The following is a 22569-nucleotide window of genomic DNA, read 5'->3' as shown; positions in this document are numbered from 1 at the left end:
TTTTTTTGATTATTACCCCCATAATGTTTAAGTCTAAGGCGATTTAAGTTAAATTGGATGGTTTCATCTTCCATTTTTCCTAGAATCATACGAATCTCCTTTATCCGAGTCTTAATTTGCTCCCCACCCAAATCCTTCTTATGTTGTGTTAACAATTCCATTAATTTTTCTCTCAGTTTTTTTTTCCTCCTTTTCCCCGAGTCTTTTTCTTATGGGAGGCTATAGAAATGAACTCTCCTCTCAGGACAGTTTTTAAAGATTCCCAAATTGTAATGGGTGAGTAAAGATCAATATTATTGTTATCCAAAAAATCTTTATTAGTCTGCTCTATCTTCTGTACCACCATAGTGTCTTTTAATAGAGTATCATTTAATTTCCAATATCTTGTCCTTATCTTAGAATGCCCCATAAAAGATCCACTCATATTGGAACATGATCTGCCCAGCTTGTTTCCTTAATTTTGGCATCTATTAATTTACCTCCTTTAGTCGGGGTGTCTACTTCTATTGTAGCTTATTACCCCAAAATCTCAATTCATGTCCTCTAGTTTTATCATTTTCCCTTCTTTTCTGTATTAATACTTTTCAAGTATTTAAACGTCTTATCATATCTCAACGGTGTCCCCTCTCCTCATATTCAGGTCTTCCACTGTCTTCTCATATGTATTTTGGCACAAGCCCTGTTCCATTTTCATTGCCTTCTTCTGGACTGTTTCAAGTCTTTTTACATCCTTAGCTAGATAAGGTCTCCAAAACTGAACATAATACTCCAGATGGGGCCTCAACAACTTGTACAGTGGCATCAACACCTCTTTTCTTTTGCTGGTTACGCTTCCCTCTATACAGGCCAATATCCTTCTGACTACAGCCACTACCTTGTCACATTGTTTCATCGTCTTCGGATTCTCAGACACCATCATCCCAAGGTCCTCCTCCCTGTCCTATCTCCTCCTACTACATAGAGCTCCCTGAGATTTCTATTTCCCAAGTGCCATCACTCTGTACTTCTTTACATTCAATTTTAATTGCCAAACATTAGGCTATACTTCTAACTTTTACAGATCCTCCCTTTGGGGTGTCTACTAATCTTGGTATCAATCACAAAGGTAAACCTTACTTTCTAACAATTTGGCAATGTTGCTCAAAAATATGTTGAACAGAATCGGTCTCAGCAGTGATCCCTGAGGCACTCCAACTTCCTCAGAGCGAATTCCAATAACCACCACTCTGGCGTTTGCCCGTCAACCAATTTCTAATCCAGTTCACCACTTTGGATCCTAATTTCAGCCTTTCAAGTTTATTCAAGAGCCTCCTATGATGCACTGTGCCAAAGGCTTTGCTGAAATCTAAGTAAATTATATTACATTACATTAGTGATTTCTATTTCGCCATTACCTTGCGGTTCAAGGCGAATTACATAAAAGTTGTTATGAAGTTACAAGATATATAAGTGGATTACATAAGAATTGTCTTGTAATTAGGTAATACATGTTGGGTAATTTGAACATTTTAGATTTGATAAGAAGTAGACAGTGTAGTAGGAGGAGCTTGGGAAGGAACTGGTCGTGTTAAATAGGTTTTATGTATTTTTTGAAGAGTAGAGTTTTAGTTTTGTAATCTGTGGTCGAAGACTGGTGAGTTGTCTGTCTAGTTTTGCTGCTCTGGTGGCCATTAGGTTTTCATATAGTTTTCTTCGTTTGACATTTTTGGTTGGCGGGTGTGTGAATGGTGAGTGGGTTCTCCTGTGTCTGGTTGAGGTGGATTGAGTTAGTCGGCAGTGTTCCCTCTAAGCTGCGCTGGCGTGCGCAGGCGCACAAAATATTGCATCGCAGCGCACAAGTTTACGTCACAGCGCACGGCGTACGGAGATGGCAGGGCGGCGAGAGGAGAATCGGGCGAGTTGGCGCTGGCGCCCGATATTTGTAGCGCACAGCGAAAAAAATTTTGCCCACAACACCCGCCCGCTTAGAGGGAGCACTGTTAGTCGGTTGTTCCAGTAGGTTGGGCTGTCTCCGTTAATAGCTTTGAATAGTAGGCAATAGAATTTGAAGTGTACTCTTGCTTGTATTGGGAGCCAGTGTGAGTTGTGGTATGCCTCTGTGATGTGGTCTTATAGTGCATGTCCTCAATCCAATTCTCTAGTCACCTAGGCAAAGAATTCAATCAGATTCATTTAGCATGATTTATCTTTAGAAAAAAAAACCCCATGTCTTGGAAGTTGTAACCCTTTGGATTCTAGGAAATTCACTATCCTTTTCCTTCAGCAAAGCTGCCATTATTTTTTCTATAACTGAAGTGGAGCTTACCAAACTTTAGTTTACTGCTTTTTCTCTGTAACCACTTTTATAAAGAGGGACCACATCCACTCTTCTCCAATCCCAAGGAACCTCTCCTGTCTCCAAGGATTTACTGAACAAATCTTTTAAGAGGACCTTCCAGAACATCTCTGAGCTTAGAGAATGACACGGGGAAAAAATCTGTCCCCGTCACCGCCCCGTCCCCGGCCCACCATCCTCTGCACCGCCCCGTCACCGCCATTCCATTCACCGCCCTGTCACCGTCACTGCCATCCCTTTCACCGCCCCATCACCGCCACTGCCATCCCATTCACCGCCCCGTCACCGTCCCCGCAGCATCCATATAAGCCTTAGTACTCTAATATTTAGTGTATTCCATTCTTATAAATCAAAGTTCCTGCTGCTGAACTAGAGAAAGAGATGTTCAGCTGGCAGGGCTTTGTTTATAAATTTTTATTAACACAACTAATATACCACCATAATGTTTCCGACAGAGGACAAGTATGCAATAAATGCATTTTGCTGTTTCAATGCCAGTGCTCAGCAGAACAACAGACAGCAATATGGACATTCACCTTATGTAGTACTTTTTTAATATATAAAAATAGGCAAAATTAGTTGCTGTTTTATCATTATATTTTCTTGCCATTATAGTATTCTTCATTGATCATTTTTCTTTTTAAATTCAAAACAAATTCAACCTATCTTGTGTCCCAGCATGAATTCATGTTTCACTCAATTGGCTGTTTAAAGGGAATTAACCCTCCAACTTTCATTTGCAAAAATACCCAATGTTGTTCCTTCTATGAGCAATATTTAAATTATGAGGAACAACATTGGGTATTTTTGCTGAATTGTGTGACACCATTTGGGCTGAACATGAAGATTGAAAATGCCTGGTTAGCCCTGGACAGATGATTTGAACAGCCAGGAGCCTGTCCTGGCCATTTAAATCATTTTGAATATCTAGTCCAATGATAACAGAATTAGGGTGATTATAGAAACATAGAACTTTGTTGATCACTAAAAACAGTTGAGACTAAGGGTTTATCAAGCTCAGCAGCATCCTGTCTTTGACACTGGCCAGTCTTGGTCTTTGGAACTGCCCATTGTGTCAGAAGCAATAGGGATTAAGTGACTTGCCCAGGGTCACAAGGAGTGTAGTGTAGCTCTAACCACTGGATTTAGAAGTTGGCTTCTTTTGGGATCTTTAACTCATCATCGCTAGGACTCGAATCTGAGTCCGTGGCACCTAACATAGAATGGAATTAGTATGGCAAAGTAATGAAGAATGGTCCAGCAGCCCCCACCCTCCCTCCACCTCACCTTATATTCGTTCCGAGTTTGCTGGCTTCCTTTTTCCCTAGCCGCACGTGTTCAAAAAGCCGTGCATTTAGCCAGGTCCCTCCCTCCACCTCACCTTAAATTTCGAGTTTTCCGGCTTCCTTTTTTCCGAGCCGCACGTGTTCAAAAATCCGTGCACGCGTGGCTGCGCGAGTCAATCAAACTTCTCCTCTCCTGCAACTTCCTGTTTCCGGTTGCGTCAGAGGAGAAGATTGATTGACTCGCGCAGCCGCGCGTGCACGGATTTTTGAACACGTGCGGCTCGGAAAAAAGGAAGCCGGAAAACTCGAAATTTAAGGTGAGGTGGAGGGAGGGAGCTGGCTAAATGCTACGGGCGGGCGGGCGGTGGCTGCGGGGACCGCGCGATCCTTGATACCTCACTGCGGAGACAAGACCATTCACCGCCCCGCGGGCGGTGAATGGCCTTGTCCCCGTCGCCGCAGCGACTGCTAGTTTTCTTCCCCGTTTTCGGCGGGTGACCCGCGGCTAAAATGCGGTGGCCGCGGGTAAACCGCCACCGTGTCATTCTCTATCTGAGCTCCCTCAATATCCTGCAATGGATCCTGCCCAGTCCCATGGCTTTGTCCACTTTCAAATTTTCAAGTTGGTCATAAACATTTTCTTCCGTGAATGGTAAGATATCCACTCCATTCTCATATGTACCTTTGCCAGCTGATTGTGGTTCTTTCCAGGATTTTCTTTCTTCCATTAACACAGAAAACCTGTTGAAATTCTGGTTTTCCTTTTTTTTTTTTTAATTAAAATAAAAATCATAATCCTACTCCAATTTAGACTACTGCTTCTTAGCCTAAATTAACTGATTTGTGTACCTTATAACATGGATCTTTACTTAATTGTTTCAAAATTGCATGAATGGCAGTCATTTCTACTGTTAATAAACGTTATCTACTACTATGTACGGTACATACCTTGTCACTACTATTTTTAAGCACACTCATCTGTAGGATGATTGAATGTTCTTTGTTTTTCAGCAGATCAACTTTTGGTCCTCTTTTCAAATAGGAAATTGTAGCATATGCAGTAAAACTGAAATCTTCCCTGTTAAAATGAAACCATTAAGTTACAGTATAACATTTTAAATTGTGAATCTAAATGCTCTATATTTGCAAATGCTTATCATTTAATAATCTGAAATGAATCTCACAAGTTTCACAATAATAAAATGGGGGAAACGAGCAACGATTAACTTAACATGACGTAAATAAACTTACACTAAGACAAAAGGAAGAAGCAGAGAACTACAATATTTATAAGAAAAGTAGAAATAAAGGGAAAACACAATAGGTGGTAAGGGAGAGGCCTGCGAGGGGGGATAAAATAGAGTAAAATATAGATCTCATTCTATAAGAGCTCACATAACTTTAAGCATTTATGTGTAAGAGTAGACTTATGTCCTAAGCTATAATTTTGCACTAAAATTGCCTAGTGAGTAACAGTAAGAAAAGTGTTCCCATGGGCGTGGCATAGGCAGGACAGAGGTGTGGCAGACATTTATGTGCTTAACTTACAGATTATTATAAATTACACACAGCTAAATGTAAAGGCGTTGGTGTTGATTTATGCTAGTATTCTATAATGTGCTTTCAACAAAAATAACCCAATTAAGAATGTCAAATGCTGAAAACTATAAATTTTCTTTCACACATGAAAATTAAAGTATCATATAATTAAATAATTAAGTGTGGTGCTGAGGGTCCTCAGTTTTCACAACTCACACAGGAACCACTATGGGAAAGATTTACTGATTTTTATCACCCGATCGGGTAATCCACTGTGAAACATCCTTGGACCTCTTGGTAAGTGAATAAAGCAAAATATCAAATTATATAGTGATATTGAAACAGGCTAAAGTGTTATATGAGAGGGTATCCTCACTCCGTACTTCAAACAGCTTCCTTTGAGCCCTGTTTGCTAATTGTGATCTCCTGTTGAGTCCATAAAACAAGCACTCTAATGGCAGGATTGTATGCGTCCTGTTTTCTGATCAAGCTTCCACAATTGCACGAAGTATTAAATTGCATTGACATGTTATGCAACTGCTCTCAATTTTTCAAGAGCCTCCATGCATAGCCTATACAAGACCAAGGAACATTTTTGATAGAGTTGTACACTCTTGTCTTTTCATCTGAGCTGAGAACTATTATTTCGATAGGTCAACATTCAGAATGTGGATGTTGTGATATGTGCATTAATACCATTACACCATCTATTTAATGTTTCCTCATTATATATTATCAAATAATTTCTTTAACATCAAGAATCTTCCAAAATCTTCTGATATATTATGATTTACTTGAATGTTATATTGTTATCCCTTTCAAATATCACTTTTCATTTCTCTTGTGCATACAGTCTTACATTTGATCCTTTGGTCCCTTTATGTTGGAATACCCTTAGATTTTGCCATTTGAGAAACACGCAAAGATATAAGTTAGCCTTCCCTTCCTTTAAGGGAATTAAATCTGCTGGGAAGCTCAGTCGCTATTTTGTTTTCAAGTTTGTAGAGATCTGGAATGAACTTCCTGACTCCATTAGGCTTTTAGACCAGCTATAATCATTTCATAAATTCCTGAAAACTTTGTTCTCGCATTTTTTAAATGATTTAACTACAGCCTCCACGAAATGCTAATATTATAGTTATTTTTCTTAAGCTTTTCTTATGTACTTTAGTTTTTAATTAGTTCTTCCTTCTCCTATGTTTTCTGCTATGTACTCTAGTCTTAATTATATGAGAACCAAGTCGAGCTCCACTGAGAGATGACCCGGTATATAAACCAAAAATTAGATTAGATTATAGGGAAGTCGTCCCATCCCTTTTATCATTTTTGTTGCCCTACTTTGTATCTTTTCTAATTCCGCTATATCTTTTTTGAAATATGGCAACCAGAATTGCACACAGTATTCAAGGTGCAGCTGTACCATAGAGTGATAAAAATGCATTATAACATTTTTATCTTTTTTTTTTTTATCTTTGTTTTCCATTCCTTTCCTGATAATTCCTAACATTCTATTTGCTTTCTTAGCCATTGCCACACATTGAGCTGAGGGTTTCAACGTATCCTAAATGATAATACCTACATCCTTTTCCTGGGGAGTGACTCCTAACGTGGAACCCTGCATCACCTAGTTATAATTCGGGTTCCTCTTTCCCACATGTATCATTTTGCACTTGCTCACGTTAAACGTCATTTGCCATTTTGATGCCTAGTCTCCTAAGGTCCTCTTGCAATTTTTCACAATCCTCTTGTGATTGAACAACTTTATGTCATTAGCTAATTTAATTTTCTCACTAGTTATTCCCATCTCTAGATCATTGATAAATATGTTAAAAAGCAGTGGTCCCAGCACAGACCCCTGGGGAACTCCACTATTTATCTACCTGTTGCTATATATTTACTTCAGTTAGTGAAGTGCTTGTAAAAGAAGGAAAAGCCTCAGAACCCCGTTGGAGACTACGATGGGAACTTACGGCAGCCATTTCCTATTGGCAATCTACACGGGGCAGGAGCGTAAGAAGATCGCTCCTGCCCCAAAAGCCCGCTAGACCACTAGGTAAGGCCAGGATGACGGGGGGGGGGAAGGGTAAGGCTGGAGAGAAGCGGGAACGTGTTATACTATGGGGGGGTTTCCCCCCCTCCCCCCAAAAAAATCACGAATATATGAAATCGTGAGTGTCAAAACCGCGAATGGGGAGGGGGAAGTGTATGTGTTTATAAGCTTATATTTATGTTTATAAATACTTGATACAGGCATTTATGCTAAAACCTGGCTGACTTGAGTCATCTCCACAATAAAATCCTTTGAAGACATCCCCTGGTTGTTCTTCCTTCTAGTCACCTCTGCTCCTCTCATGAGATAAAGATCCAGCACATATTAGTTTTATAGCAAGCCTGAGGCTATACCCATCAAAGTGTTAAACAAGCTGCTATTCTCTTTGAAGAAGTGATAACCGAATAAAACTGGTTGAAAATATAATAGCAGAGAAACTCCCTTAAAGAGGATCCAAATGCTAATAGTCACTTAAAAATATAAATAGATGTCAATTTCCAAATGTTTGATAACAGTAAAAAAAAAAAAAAAGTGGAACAATTTGAATTTTGCAATTTTACCTCAGATACTGTTGCAAAATCAGATAAGCAACAATTCTTTCTAATTCAATACGTGTAAAATTTGGAGGTTCAATACTGGAAACTCTGAGTTTTGGGGCACCTCTTCCCAACCAAGCATCAAGTAATTTCAGTGGTGTGAGCTTTTCATTCAGTTGATCTGCTTGTTCAAGTATTTTCACGAGGTCCTTGCAGTAACTGGTTATATCCATCTTCTCATAACCTAAAATGAAAGCGGAGATATCTGCCTTCAGTTAGCAATATTAAAATTATGCAAATAAGTCTTTATACAATAATAGTATTTTTGTATTTTTAACATGGGATTTTTAATTAGCAACTAGAGGGAAAATCATAAATACTTTCATGGATCTTGGTCAGTCAAGAACTATAAAAACAAACAAAAAACAGCTCATGACAGGTCTGAATAAATTAAGAGAGACCACAGTGGAGAGACTAAATAAATTCTCTGATTTGGTCATCACTGATGACGGGCGTGAGGGAGATAGCCATGACAGAAATGGTATTTAATGGTGATGAATTGGAGGATCTGAAACAAATCTAGTGAACCTTCAAGATTCAGTATGAAAAACTGACAAATTAAAGAACAGCAAGTCACCTGGACTGAATGCTGTGCACACAGAGTATGGTAGATCTAAAAAAAATGAAGGTGCAGATCCATTATTAGTATAAATGTCTTCATAATCTGTAATCAATCTTTAAAATCAAGCAGGGTTCCTGAAGAACAGAAGGTGGTCAACGTAATGCCAATTACAAAAAAAAGATTCCAGAGTGTCCCAGGAAATTGTAAGACCAGAAAGTGACATCAGTGCCAGGCAAAATGGTAGAGACTACCACAGTATAAAGAAAGTTACTGAACATAGGCATGATTTAATGGGACAAAATCAACATGGATTTAGCCAAGGGTAGTCTTGCCTCATCAATGCTATATTTATTTGAAAGTGTGAATACACATGTGGATAAGGATGAGCCTGTTGATAGAGTATATCGGCATTTTCAGAAAGTATTTGGTAAAGAACCTCATGAGAGACCCCTAAGAAATAACAAAGCTGTGTTCTATTGTAGCTAAAAGACAAAAAAACCTAAGAGAATGGTTAAATGGTCAATATTCTCAATGGAGAAGAGTGAATAATGGGGTTCTCCAGGGATCTGTACTGAGACTGCAGCTTTTTTTTTTTTTAAACACACAGTATGTATAAATAAACTGAAAACAGGAATAACAAGTGATGTGATCAAATTTGCTGATGAGACAAACTTATTCAAAGTTATTACAAGAAAAATTGTGAGAAATTGCAAGAAAATTTTATGAGAATGTGAATTCAAATGGATAAAATTTAATATGAGCAGGTGCAAAGTGATATATATATATATATATATATATATCCTACTGTCTAAAATGGCATGCCATGCCTATCTACTAGAAATAGTTCCCTTGCTAATATCTTTTCTAGCAGATAGGCATGGCAAGCCATTTTAGACAGTAGGGTATTCTACCCATGCACGCAACCGTGCAGAAGGAATCAACTCCAGGTTATCAACTCCTCCTTTTCCAGAGGGCTCTGCTGCACTTTCAGTTTCTACCAAAGCAGGAGATAGCCCTATATTAAGAAGGAGTGGGTACAGGGAGACTCCCTGAATACATTTCTCTTCTGCCCTGAAAGAAGTTAAGTACAACAAACATGTTAAAAAACATTGTAACTGAACAATCCAAACATTGAAATAACCATATTAAACAAACATTTATGGAGCTGAAACATTCCCCAATTTGTTATAGCAATAGATTATTCTACATATCTGTAAGATCTGACATCAAAATCTGGTTGTAATCTGGTTTGTTTAAAGGCAAGCTATCTTGTATTGTATTCTCTTCTTTATTGGAGCCAGTGTAAATTTTTCAGGAGAGGGGAGGTGCTCTCAAATTTGCTTCATCGGAAAATTAATTTGGCAATATTTTGCAATCTTTTTCTGCAATACAACTGTATAAGAAGTTGCAGTAATCCAGGTAGGGGTGGAGGACCACTTGTGTGATTGTTCTGAAGTTTGAGTGGCCCAGTACAGTTCTTAATTGCCCGAGTCAGAAGAAGAATTTCCTGACTAATGGGTTAAATTTGGTCAGTGTAGGTGAGATCTGAATTTAGGATTACCCCCAGTACTTTTGAGGATTCCTCTAGTTTGAGTTTTCCCCAGCACTGGGTCTGTGGAAAGCAGTGTGTTGTAGTTTCCGAACCATAAGATCTTAGTTTTTAGTTTGTTGAGTTTGAGAAGATTATGCCCAAACACAGTCTTCCTATGTGTGCTTTGGTGTCATCGAAGGTGTCTTTAGCTGGGATCACTGGAAAGATGGCATCTACGTAGGAAAACATATGGGCATGAGGATTCGAGTTTCCTACCTAGGGCACTGAGGTATATGTTGAACAGGGTGGAGGACAGATGTGATCTTTGCGGAACTCCACAGGAAGCCTTCTAGATATGAGATATGTATGTCAGTGCCTTTTCTCACTTCATAAGTTCTGGTGGAGAGGAATTCTGTGAACCATTTTATTACAGTACCTCGTATGCCTAGCTCACATTCTGAATATTAGGAGTGAATGCCACCGAGATGTCAAATTGTAGAAGGATCAATTGCATGCCCTTGCTGCGATATATTTTGGCCTCTCGCTTTTCAGACAGCCAAAATGAATGATTAGTTTGGTAAAATTATTCCAGGTGTTTCATCTTATTACTCTTTTAGAATAACAGTAAAGACACAATTGTTTGATAGATTTGTAACAAGTTTTTATGGTCTTTTATCTTGCACAATTATGTATTTCTATGACTTGTAAAAATTCACTAATGTTCAGCTTTCTTTTGTTGTAAACCGCCTAGAGTCAGAGGATAGTATTATATTGTACTTTTGTACTGGATGTAGATTATTTACTTAGGGCTCCTTATAATAAGCGGAATAGAAAGTGGCTTTACTGACACTTATTTTTTAGGTGGTGGAGGCTTATGCACTATTCCAGTGCTAATGCAGACGTGCTGATTAGCACTGAAATGTCCACTTTCCATGCCAACTCTGTGAAAAAAAAAATACATTTTATTCTTTTGTGTGGTTTGCATGTGCACATTACAAAATTACTGTGGGATGCCTTAGCACATCCCACTGTAAGTCCTTTTAAACTGCAGTAAGCATAAGCAAGTGCTTACCTCAGCTTAGTAAAAGAACCCTTATTTACCTTTCACTAGATGACTGTGTAGGAGAAGTTATAGCATTTAAATTTGATGGGTCATTGGTCAATTTTTAGTTAACTGTGTCACTACGCTATCACCTATGCAAAATGTTTGGTAAGTAAACCCTCATTCCATCGCTTCTATTACGCCTCTTAAAAAAAGCTCAAAGTTTTTGATACTTTTCCAGTTCAATGGCATTTGAGATTGAGATCCTTAGGAACAAGTCATTGCTTTCACACCTGTATAAAGCAGCAAGTTACTTACATTTTTCTGCATAACAGTTATCACACATTCCATTGCACTTTGTCGAGTCCCACACCTCATCAAAATGATGTGCTAACAGTACACGTCGACATCTAAAAGTAGCGAGATAAGACAATTGCTTGAGCATACTGATATTATATGTATGATGCCAATCTGAGCAAAGTACCGTATTTTCACGCATATAACACACGCATTATACACGATTTTTACAAACCGTGCATAACCATGCGCGTTATACGTGTGAGCGCGTTGTTCACATGTTTTTTTTCATTCGAATCCGGCATTCCCCCTGCGAACCGGCATCCTCCCCCCCGCTCGTGTCACCCCCCCCCCCCCGCAATCCTACATCCCCCCCAGCATCGCAAAGACAACTCTTACCCGATTGGGCACAGGCACCGGCACCGATGCACAGGATGTGCCAGTGCCAGTGCCTGAAGATTCTCCCTTGTTGGGTTGGGCTGGGCGGTGCGGTGCGAGAGAGATCCTCCTTCTTCCTGCGCCAGGCTGGACTAGGCTTTGAGCATGCGCAAATGCTCAAAGCCTAGTCCAGCCCGGTGTAGGAAGAAGGAGGATCTCTCTCGCACCGCACCGCCCAGCCCAACCCAACGAGGGAGGATCTTCGGGCACTGGCACTGGCACATCCTGTGCATTGGTGCTGGAGCTGGTGCCCAATCGGGTAAGAGTTGTCTTTGCGGTGCTGGGGGGGATGTAGGATCGCGGGGGGGGGGGGTGACGCGAGCTGGGGGGGTGAAAATACGGTAATAGCCTAGATGGCGATGAAATGTTTAACTTTCAGATGCATAAGATGCTGTGGGATACATTTTATTGTACTACCACGTTAACATAGACCAAATTTACCTGGGTGGAATCTTTGAGTTAAAACAGTGGAACTAGAGGAATGAGTGGATTCTATCCAAAGACTGAGCTTGCCCACCCAATTAAACATAACATAACATTGTGCTTATTGACTGCGTACCCAGAAGTTCAACGCGGTTTACAAAAAGTTATAAAAGTAAACATGTTACACGAAATAAGATGATTCATTAAACAGTCAAATATTTAGAAAAAAAGATAGGTCTTCAATTGTTTTCTAAAATGGCCATAGGAATGGGTAGTAAGCAACAATATTCGGAATTCGTCGTCATGAAGAGCTGCCTGAGATGCCAAAGTATGATTCAGAAATTTCTTACTCCTGCAACCCTGGACAGATGGAAAATTAAACAAAGGATGAGTTCTTCTACTATGTCTGTCTGATGCTAAAGAAAATCTATTGACTAAGTAAGAAGGAGCTGTACCATAAAAAGCCTTGTAACAGAAACAGCCTAGTTTAAACAATACCTGGGCCTCCACTGGTAGCCAATGCAATTCGCAATAAAAGGGTGTAACATGATTTAATTTCTTCAGGCCATAAATCATTCTAATTTCCAAGCAATCTTTTTTTCAGATAGCACATTTCTAAGTGCCTCTATGGTCTTCAGTTCCAGCCAACTACCAGCCAAATTATTTGAAGGCTTCTTTCTCTTTCTGGCTTTTATTCATCATCAGACCTTAGTTTTTTTAAAAGTGCTTGTGCTCTATACTCTATGTCATAATTTTTCAACCGCTGTTCCGCGGCACACTAGTGTGCCGCGAGATGTTGCCTGGTGTGCCGTATGGTCAGGGCCGCCATCAGGGCAGAACCACCAGTCCTGCATTCAGGGGCCTGGAGCTGACAGGGGGCCCGGGCTCCCCCAGGGTCCTAGGCCACAATCTAGGGAGAGGGGCGGTCCGCCCCACGTGGACAGGAGAGAGCTGGACGGGGGACCCGCGGAGTTCAATACATCTCGAGCTGCGAGGCTCGTCTTCTGTTCCTGCCTGCCCTGCAGCTAACATATAGCCGATCGCAAGCGTTCCCCGATGTCAGCGCTGACATCGGAGGGAGGGCTTAAGCAAAGCCTGCCCTCCAACGTCAGCGCTGACGTCGGAGAATACTTCCGTTCGGCTATTTGTGCGCGGCAGGGCAGGCAGGAAGCAGAAGACAAGCCTAGCGGCTTGAGCTTCGTTTTGCTGAGAAAGTTGCAAAGATGGGCTGGGAGGCAAACACGGAACACAAAAGGGGGGAGGGAGTGTGTTTTGGACACAAGGCATGAACTTGGGAGAGAGGAAGGGAGGGAAAGAGATGCTGAGGTGGGGGAGGGAATGGGTTTTTGCACACAGAAGGCATGGACTTGGGAGAGAGGAAGAGAGGGAAAGAGATGCTGAGGTGGGGGAGGGAATGCGTTTTTGGACACAGAAGAAATGGACTTGGGAGAGAGGAAGGGAGGGAAAGAGATGCTGAGGTGGGGGAGGGAATGAGTGTTTGGACACAGAAGGCATGGACTTTGGAGAGAGGAAGGGAGGGAAAGAGATGGTTGTGTACACGGGGAATAGAAGAAAGGAGAATTTTTGGTCATAGGGAGGGAGTGAGGTACAGATAGTGGCATACCAGGGTGGGGGGGGGGCGGTCTGCCCCACCCCGGGTTTACGTCCTAAGGGGGTGCACAGCTGGCCACCCTCCAGTGTTGTCCCTAGGCCGGCAAACTGCGGCTCTTTAGCCACTTGAGTTCCACCGCCGCCATCGGGAACAGGCCGGCGCCAAGTTCTCCCTGCTTTTCCCTGTGGGGCCGGCCAACTCTCGCCACTCGCGTCAATTCTGACGTTGGAGAGGACGTTCTGGGCCAGCCAATCGCTGCCTGGCTGGCCTAGAACGTCCTCTCCGACGTTAGAATTGACGACGGGTGGCGAGAGTTGGTCGGCCCCGCGGGGAAGAGAAGCAGGGAGAACTTGGCGCCGGCCTGTTCCCAATGGCGGCGGTGGCACTCAAGTGAATTACTTTATATATAGTCAATATAGGCACAGAGTTAAATTTTTTAACATTTTCTAATGGTGGTGTGCCTCGTGATTTTTTTCATGAAACAAGTGTGCCTTTGCCCAAAAAAGGTTGAAAAACACTGTAATACAGTACTAAACAATAATGAAGTAAAATTGAAATGATGTAACTGATGCAAAATCTTCACACAAATGTTATTCCTGACATCTGTCAAATAAAAAGAAATAATGAATAAATACTGTGTACCAACTTTGGGCCTAAATTTCATAGTTTGCAACTGAAAAGGGGCCTAGCTGTGGGAAGAGGATGGATAGATCAGGGGGCATTCCCAGAAGTTAGGCACAGTGTTACAGAATAATGTCATTTCTGTTATACCACACTATTTGTATAGCTTCATTTCATGAAAGTACTATCTGATTTATGGTCCAATCCCCATGTATCATAAGAATTGCCGCTGCTAAGTCAGACCAGTGGTCCATCGTGCCCAGAAGTCCGCTCCCATGGTGGCCCCTAGGTCAAAGATCAACGCCCTACCTGTGTACTTTCCGGTTCAGCAGGAACTTGTCCAACTTTGTGTTGAATCCCTGGAGGGTGTTTTCCCCTATAACAGCCTCCGGAAGAGCGTTCCAGTTTTCCACGTTTGTACGGAATTGATCCCCTTTTAACTTTTAGAGAATGCCCTCACGTACGGAATCTATCTAAATTTGTCATCAGAATAAGAATAAATTTGAAGAATGCTTTGGTGCCAGCCACTGAACAGAAAGTGCACAGGTAACTTAAGATGCCTGTTCAGTAACAATTGTGGGGATATATTAGTCTGGCTTCCATTGTCCAACAGAGAGATTTTAGCTCTTCTGTTGTCAAGCAGGGAAGGTTGTTCCAGTAGGGTGAACCAGTTGCTTGATTGTTCTAGAATATGTTGGATTACGGAAATTCTGTTATTAATGCTGTTTTCTTTCCTTGGGAAAGAGAGTTAACTGTTTTATTCAACTTTATTTGTTTATACTTCAGCCTAAAGTGGAAGAAGAGTTTTCAAGTGACAAAGTGCTTGAATCTGAGCAGGATAACTTAAGCCATGGTTTTCACCCAGAAAAAGACATTTCTGATGTTAAAAAAACAAAGGCTGTGGAAGAGAATGAAGAGCAGGAAGCAGAGCCTGTACATAATGGCACAGAAAACCTTTTTGAAGATGAAGGAGCAGATGCTAACTCTGGCTCCACAGAGGGCTCAGAGGATGGGCTGACGTTCCAGTATAAACCAGGTAAATCCTGTCTACCTCATAACTGCTGTTTGATGCTGTACCTCGGCTGACATCTAGCTATGAAGTAGAGAATGACACAAGGGAACTCATTTTCCCATCCCGGCGAGTTTGTTTCCTGCAAGCTCTGTCCTTATCTGCACAAGCCTTAAACACTTTAAAATCATAAGCGTTTGAGGCTTGTGCAGTTAAGGCAGAGCTTACAGGGGCGGGATGGGGAAATTGAGTTCCTGCGGGGATGGGGAAAAATTTGTCCCCGTGTCATTCTCTACTATGAAGCATTAAAGTTTGAGGATATTCCCAGGCTGACTGATAAACACAAGGCATGCCAACTCATGGGTCACTAAGGTAGCAATTCTATACATTGTTGCCACGATTCAAGCACCCCAATTCCTATAATGGCATCTGGATGCCAAGATTCTGTTCTAGAATATGAATGTAAATCAACATTGAGTCATCTAAAGGTAGGAGCCAACAGTTACGCCAATTATTGGCACCTAATTGTGCCCTGAAATGGGTGGAACTTATAGTGGTCAATGCCTGGTATATATCTTAGAGGCCCGCTCTGTTGTGGAATAGTCCCTAGCACTGGACTCGCAGAAATGACAACTTCTGTGCCCAGTCAAGTTTGTGTGCTTTATCAACAATTTTTGCATATCTCTTCTGCTCATGTTTCTTCTTTTTTTCCTTTGGATTTCTTTGAGCTGATCGCGAGGCTTTTGGTGCTGCAGAAGCTCCCAGTTGTTCAGGACATCTGTGGCTGCGAGAAGACACAGATGCTCAAGGGAGAGGACTGTAGTCCGCAGACACCTGTTTTGCAGGATTTCTGTGTGGCCAGCCTGCACATACATTTTGGAGGCTCAGTGACCATTCCCTTGGGAGCAGCTTGCCCCAAGTTTCATCTACAGTGGGCTTGAATGCAGGATGTGCAGCCCTCGTGGCAGTATTTAACTTGGATCGGGGCCCAAGTGCATTCCTCCTCCCCCCTCCCCCCCACAGCATCACGCGGGTCCCAGTTGGGTGACTGATGTCTGGACAACTGTCTGAAGAAATAGGCCATCTGAATGGATTCAGGTTTGACTGAAACAGTAGTCTTCTCATATCTCTGCCAAAAGATCCTACAAAGTTCAAAAGTTAGATGATTGCTTGACTCTCTGGCAAACAAAATGTGGAGTCCCACAAGGATCACCACAGTTAACTTTTCTCTTTAACATCTACGTAGTAGATTTATAACAAACTGGAGAAAATATTTATTCACACAATGTAACTCTGGAATTCATTGCCAGAGAATGTGGTGAAATCAGCTTAGCAGTGTTTTAAAAAGGCTTGAATAATTTCTTAAGACATCCATACGAAACAATCCCGTGTCATTCTTTAGTGTTTATCTTAACCTCTGCCCTTCTACACTAGCATTCTTCAATTCAAGGCTTGAGGGTCAGTGGCTTGGCCCATTCATACTCGAATTCTTCCTTCTCTCCTCAAAGAATGACATGGGGATGCTTTCCTGCAGTTTTCCGCAGGGACGGGAACGTTGATGAATCCTCTAGTCATCCTCTAGTCCAGTGTTTTTCAACCGCTGTTCCGAGGCACACTAGTGTGCCGCGAGATGTTGCCTGGTGTGCTGTACGGTGCAGACACTGATTAGGCCTCAGGCCGGGTCCCGCACGCGCTCCCATGAGACTCCCCCGGTCCCCGCTGCTGTTCAGTTTCGATCTTCTGCTCTGACGCAACCGGAAACAGGAAGTTGCAGCAGAGCAGAAGATTGAACACTGAGCAGCCGCGCGTGCGCAGCTCTTTGGGAAAGCGTGCATGTCGCCGAAAAACAAAACCTACAAACTAAGGTGAGGCGAAGGGAGAGAGCTGGCTAAACAGTAGGATCGATTGGGCAGGCGAGTGGTGGCTGCGGGGACCGTGCGATCGCTCGTGTTCCCGGCTCAAATTGGAAGGAGGGAGTGAAAGGGAAAAGGATTCTGGACCAAGGGATGAAGACGGAAAGAAAAACCCACAGCAGGAAAGAAAGGGAAGGACAGGCAGGTGAGCCAGATGCTAGAAGCAGGGGGGGGGGAAGAAAGAGGGAAAAAAGCTAGATGGGGTTGAAAAGAAGAGACACACTGGTATGGAAGAGGAAGATAGGGGAAATCTGGACACAGGAAGGTAACAGAAAGAGGGGAAATTATGTGCATGGGGCATAGGGACAGAGACATAAAGGGGACATGCCATGGGGGTGGTATATGGACACAGGGGGGGGGGGCAATGACAGATACATAGGGGAGATATTAGAAATGGAGAAAATAGGAGCACAGAAGCGAGATGGTTTGTGGGGATGGGACAGGGACCGAGCTCGCAGGCTCCAGTGGCTTGCACAAATTACATTGTAACGTGCCATGAAAATAAGAGGGAGGAAGGTAGATAGATAAGCCACGTGAGTGGAGCTGAAGGGTAGTAGAAAGGAACAGATGGTAAAGGAGGGAGGGAAGGGTGGTGGTGGAAAGGAATAGGACAGACATTGAAGGAGGGTGGAGAGGAACAGACCCCGAAGGGAAATGTGGAAGACAGAGTGGGAAGAAAACAGATGCCAGACTATGGGGGAGCGGAGGGAAGAAGATGGGTGCTAGACCAATTGGGGGGGGGGGTGAAGGGAGAGGCACAGTAACAGCAAATGGAAGACGTAGAGAGAAGACACACAGTGGATGGAAGGAATTGAATGAGAAGGCAACAAAGGTAGAAAAAAAAATTATATTTATTTATTTATTTATTTTTTGCTTTAGGATAAAATAGTATATTAGTTGTGTTGATAAAAATTTATAAACAAAGCCCTGCCAGCTGAACATCTCTTTCTCTAGTTCAGCAGCAGGAACTTTGATTTATAAGAAAGGAATAAGCTAAATATTACAGTACTAAGGCTTATATGGATGCAGCGGGGACGGTGACGGGGCGGTGAATGGGATGGCAGTGGCGGTGACGGGGCGGTGAAAGGGATGGCGGTGACGGTGACAGGGCGGTGAAGGGAACGGCTGTTGACGAAGAGCTACGTGTGTGTCTTTCTTCGATTCCAGCCAGAATATCAGCTTTGTGTTCAGCCAAACAGGCCCAGGTTTCGCACTGAATAAAGTATTTTATAATTTTTCACTATTCTGTTTACTTAGTATTTCATAATAAAGTAATTATAAAATACTTTCTTTGTGTTTATTTGATTCCTATTCAAGAGAATTACTTTATATATAGTCAATATAGGCACAGAGTTAAATTTTTTAACATTTTCTAATGGTGGTGTGCCTCGTGATTTTTTTCATGAAACAAGTGTGCCTTTGCCCAAAAAAGGTTGAAAAACACTGCTCTATGTTGTGTGCAAGTCAATAAGCTTTTCTTATACAACTTTAAAACTTTTGTACTTAGCTTTTATCAGAGCAAAATACGCCAACCACGAATTACTTCTCCAGGATCAACCTCAGACGGCAGAAGATAAGATGGCATGTGTACTTCCATACTATGATTTATCTTATAGCTTAATTAAAAGCTTTCGACAACATTGGCATATACTCCAATTGATACCTACTTCTGAGGAAAAATTTCATATGATTGCCTTCAACAGAGGACAGAATTTAGGGGAGCGCCTTTCCAAGTATAGGTATAAGGAAGCTAGTTATGACCGAGAGGATGGCAATCAAGTCGGATGCGGCCGTTGTCAATGGTGCACAAAAACTATTGAGGGCTATATGTGGAATCCTCCCAACAGAGACATCAAGATTAAAGCTTGTATGCTAACTACATGCAAATCTCATAATGTAGTTTATGCCATCACATGCCCATGCGGGCTCATATATGTGGGGAGAAGTAGTAGACCAGTGCACATTAGACTAAATGAACACAAGTCACATATAGCTACAGAGAGCATCCAGGCACCTCTAGTCCAGCACTGGATGGAAAAAGCTCACACCATAGATGATTTAAGATGGAGGGTCATAGATTGTATAAAAGAAGGGTGGGAGGGTGGTTACATTGAGAACAGATTAAATTTCAAAGAACAACGCTGGATATACACTCTGAATACGGTACATCCAGAAGGATTAAATTTAGAAATAGAATGGATGACACTAGTTTAGGCTCCTCCCACTGAACTGATGTCATCAGTGAGGTAGTTAATGAGTCACCAGATTTAAACAGAACTAAAAAATGCCGCGGCCATCTTTACAAAGAAGAACACATGTCGGGATGCTGTGCAGCAAAACAAAAGGGGTAATTTTACTTCTAAAACTAGAACTGCTAAAATAGTGAGGGATTAGTTTAAAGTTTTAGAACAATGAAACAGATGCATTTACTCTTGCCTCTTATTTGTAGGGGACCCGTTCTTGAAAAAGCCTTTGGGCGAAACTGGTTACATCGGGATGCTGTGGAGCAAAACAAAAGGGGAGACCCGTTCTTGAAAAAGCCTTTGGGCGAAACTGGTTGAACCTTAAGGTCCTTCCTGAGGTTCAAAAAAAGAATGAAGAAATAGCTAAAGCTAAGTACAAAAGTTTTAAAGTTGTATAAGAAAAGCTTATTGACTTGCACAAAACACAGAGTATAGAGCACAAGCACTTTTAAAAAAACTAAGGTCTGATGATGAATAAAAGCCAGAGAGAAACAAGCCTTCAAATAATTTGGCTGGTGGTTGGCTGGAACTGAAGACCATAGAGGTACTTAGAAATGTGCTATCTGAAAAAAAGATTGCTTAGAAATTAGGCACTTTGAAGTTTATTATATGCCGTTGTGGATTGATGGTGTATATTACATAGACAACGTCAAACACAACATTGGGCTATTTCAATACATCTTTATTTTAATATACATAAACAACATGGAATACAAATCAACTGGATACTAACCCATAGTGCAGATGGGCAGCATCCTGCTAATCAAAGACTCTGAAAGATAGTCTTTAGACATAAGTATCTAATAATAGGCTAATGCCATATCAAGCATGTCTGTAAAAGAAACTCTATTAGAGACTATGGATCTCAAGTGCCCGCAGCTATTTGTCGGTAGAACCAGTCTGGGCTAATAACCTGTATGTCTCCTTTTGAGTTCTAATTTTTTATTTTATTTAAAGATACTATTGTTCCTTAAATGTAATTGCCTCTAAGAACACTTACTAAATTTAACTTATGTGTATATACTTATGTCCCTATTAGGCCTCTTGCTTATAGTAGTTGTATATAATACTTAAAAAAGGAAGATCTCCGTTTCACTCTCAGGGTGTAAAGAGAGCTTCTTCAGGAAATTGATGTTTTGCGATTTCAAATACTTTTAATGCTACCTCAGCATATTCTAGCCGTTAAAGGAAGCCTTCTGAAACGCAATTACATTTAAGGAACAATAGTATCTTTCTGTAAAATTAAATCAAAAATTAGAACTCAAAAGGAGACATTTTGGACCGATGATAGCCTGTAGACAGGTTATTAGTCCAGGCTGGTTCTACCCCTCAATCCTATTACTCCCTTTCCTTCAGCCTCTCCTTCCTCTCTCGGTACTCTCCTGTAATTGAAACTGATGACCATTATACTTGACAACTGATTCTATATCTTCGCTGTATATGTACAGTCCCTTACATCGTCACAATTGATTCTCTATATCTTCGCTGTATATGTATAGTCTATTGCATTGTGAACCGCTCTGAACTGTTTTGTCCCTGACATTGTGATAATTGATTCTCTGTATCTTCGCTGTATATGTACATTCTCTTACATTGTGAACCGCTCTGAACTATTTTGTGGTATTTGCGGTATACAAAAATAAAGTTATTATTATTATTATTGGCAAACAGCTGCGGGCACTTGAGATCCATAGTCTCTAATAGAGTTTCTTTCAGAGATATACTTGATCTGGCATTAGCATATTATTAGGTGGTATTGGTGTATTACACTTGAAAAAAAAAATCTGATTTATAGTTTAGACATGTGATGGAGTTTATTTCTAGGTTTGTTATGGTTGGGGTTTTGTTTCTTTCTAGAAGTAAGAATTTGGTTTTGTCTTGGTTCAGTTTTAATTTGTGGTCTCTCATCCATTTTGACACTGTTTCTAGTGCATTTTGACACTGTTTCTATCTATAGGTCCAAGAAAACAGCAAGGCGAGAATGGTTATAAAAGATTTTACCAGTGGTACTTGACTCCGACCAGGTTGTCCCGGATGTTTCCAGCTATCTCGGATCAGTGTTGGCGGGGTTGTGGAACACGAGGCACTTTTTTACACATCTGGTGGTCCTGCCTGGAGATCAAGGCATTTTGGACTTTGATTTTACAAACTTTGACAGCCATTTCTTCTGTTATATACCCATAGCGGGCGGAATTTTGTCTATTGCATGCTCGTCCGTTGGGGGGGGTGCCTTGGAGGGTCCATAAATTCATTATATCCTTGTTTGTAGCGGCTAAGGTGGTGGCTAAAGTCTATAGTTTGTTATTGAGAAAGACACGGGGGAAGCTACTGCTTGCCCTTTATTGGTAGCATGGAATATTGCTACTCCATGGGTTTTGTTCATGTACTCCTGGATTGGCCACCATGAGAACAGGCTACTGGGCTTGATGGACCATTGGTCTGACCCAGTAAGGCTATTCTTATGTTTCATAAGATTTGGGACTCATATATAACTTGGAGAGGTCTTGCTGATTCTTGATATACAGGGTATTATCCCTTTGTGCTTTTATATCCTTCTTCTCTCTTTATTTGGTATTCTTGATTTGTTCTTTTGAGCCAGGGGCGGGTGAGGGTTGTGTTCTCTGGTGTTGCTTTGTACTGTTTATTATTGGAGTGGAGTTTTTGTGGACAAAACCCAAGGAGTAGCAATATTCCATGCTACCGATAAAGGGCAAGTAGTAGCTTCCCCCATGTCTTTCTCAATAACAAACTATGGACTTTTCCTCCAGGAACTTGTCCAAACCTTTCTTAAAATCAGCTACGCTATTCGCTCTTACAACATCCTCTGGCCACGCATTCCAGAGCTTAACTATTCTGTAAGTGAAAAAAAGTTTTCTCCTATTGGTTTTAAAAGTATTTCCCTGTAACTTCATCGAGTGTCCCCTAGTCTTTGTAATTTTTGATGGAGTAAAAAAAAATCGATCCACTTGTACTCGTTTTACTCTACTCAAGATTCAGCTGTCTCTTTTCCAAGCTGAAGAGCCCTAACCGTTTTAGTCTTTCCTCATACGAGAGGAGTTCCATCCCCTTTAC

The 22569-nt window shown here is 41.4% G+C and overlaps 1 protein-coding gene across 5 annotated transcripts in view; it reads right to left on the bottom strand.

Annotated features, from left to right (window-relative positions):
• Window positions 1-22569, bottom strand: part of RECQL (RecQ like helicase) — a 115181-nt gene that overhangs the window by 4888 nt on the left and 87724 nt on the right. For all 5 annotated transcript variants that reach the window (XM_033952267.1, XM_033952264.1, XM_033952263.1 and 2 more), the window contains exons 12-14: window positions 11260-11351; window positions 7771-7990; window positions 4570-4699 (exon numbers count right to left, since the gene is read on the bottom strand). In XM_033952267.1, the coding sequence (XP_033808158.1) occupies window positions 4570-4699; window positions 7771-7990; window positions 11260-11351 (442 nt within the window). The remainder of the gene's footprint in view (window positions 1-4569; window positions 4700-7770; window positions 7991-11259; window positions 11352-22569) is intronic.

Source organism: Geotrypetes seraphini, chromosome 7 (assembly GCF_902459505.1).
Source record: "Geotrypetes seraphini chromosome 7, aGeoSer1.1, whole genome shotgun sequence".
Taxonomy (NCBI): Eukaryota; Metazoa; Chordata; class Amphibia; order Gymnophiona; family Dermophiidae; genus Geotrypetes; species Geotrypetes seraphini.
The sequence above is the reverse complement of the archived record's forward strand: the minus strand, read 5'-3'. Positions and strand labels throughout refer to the sequence as shown.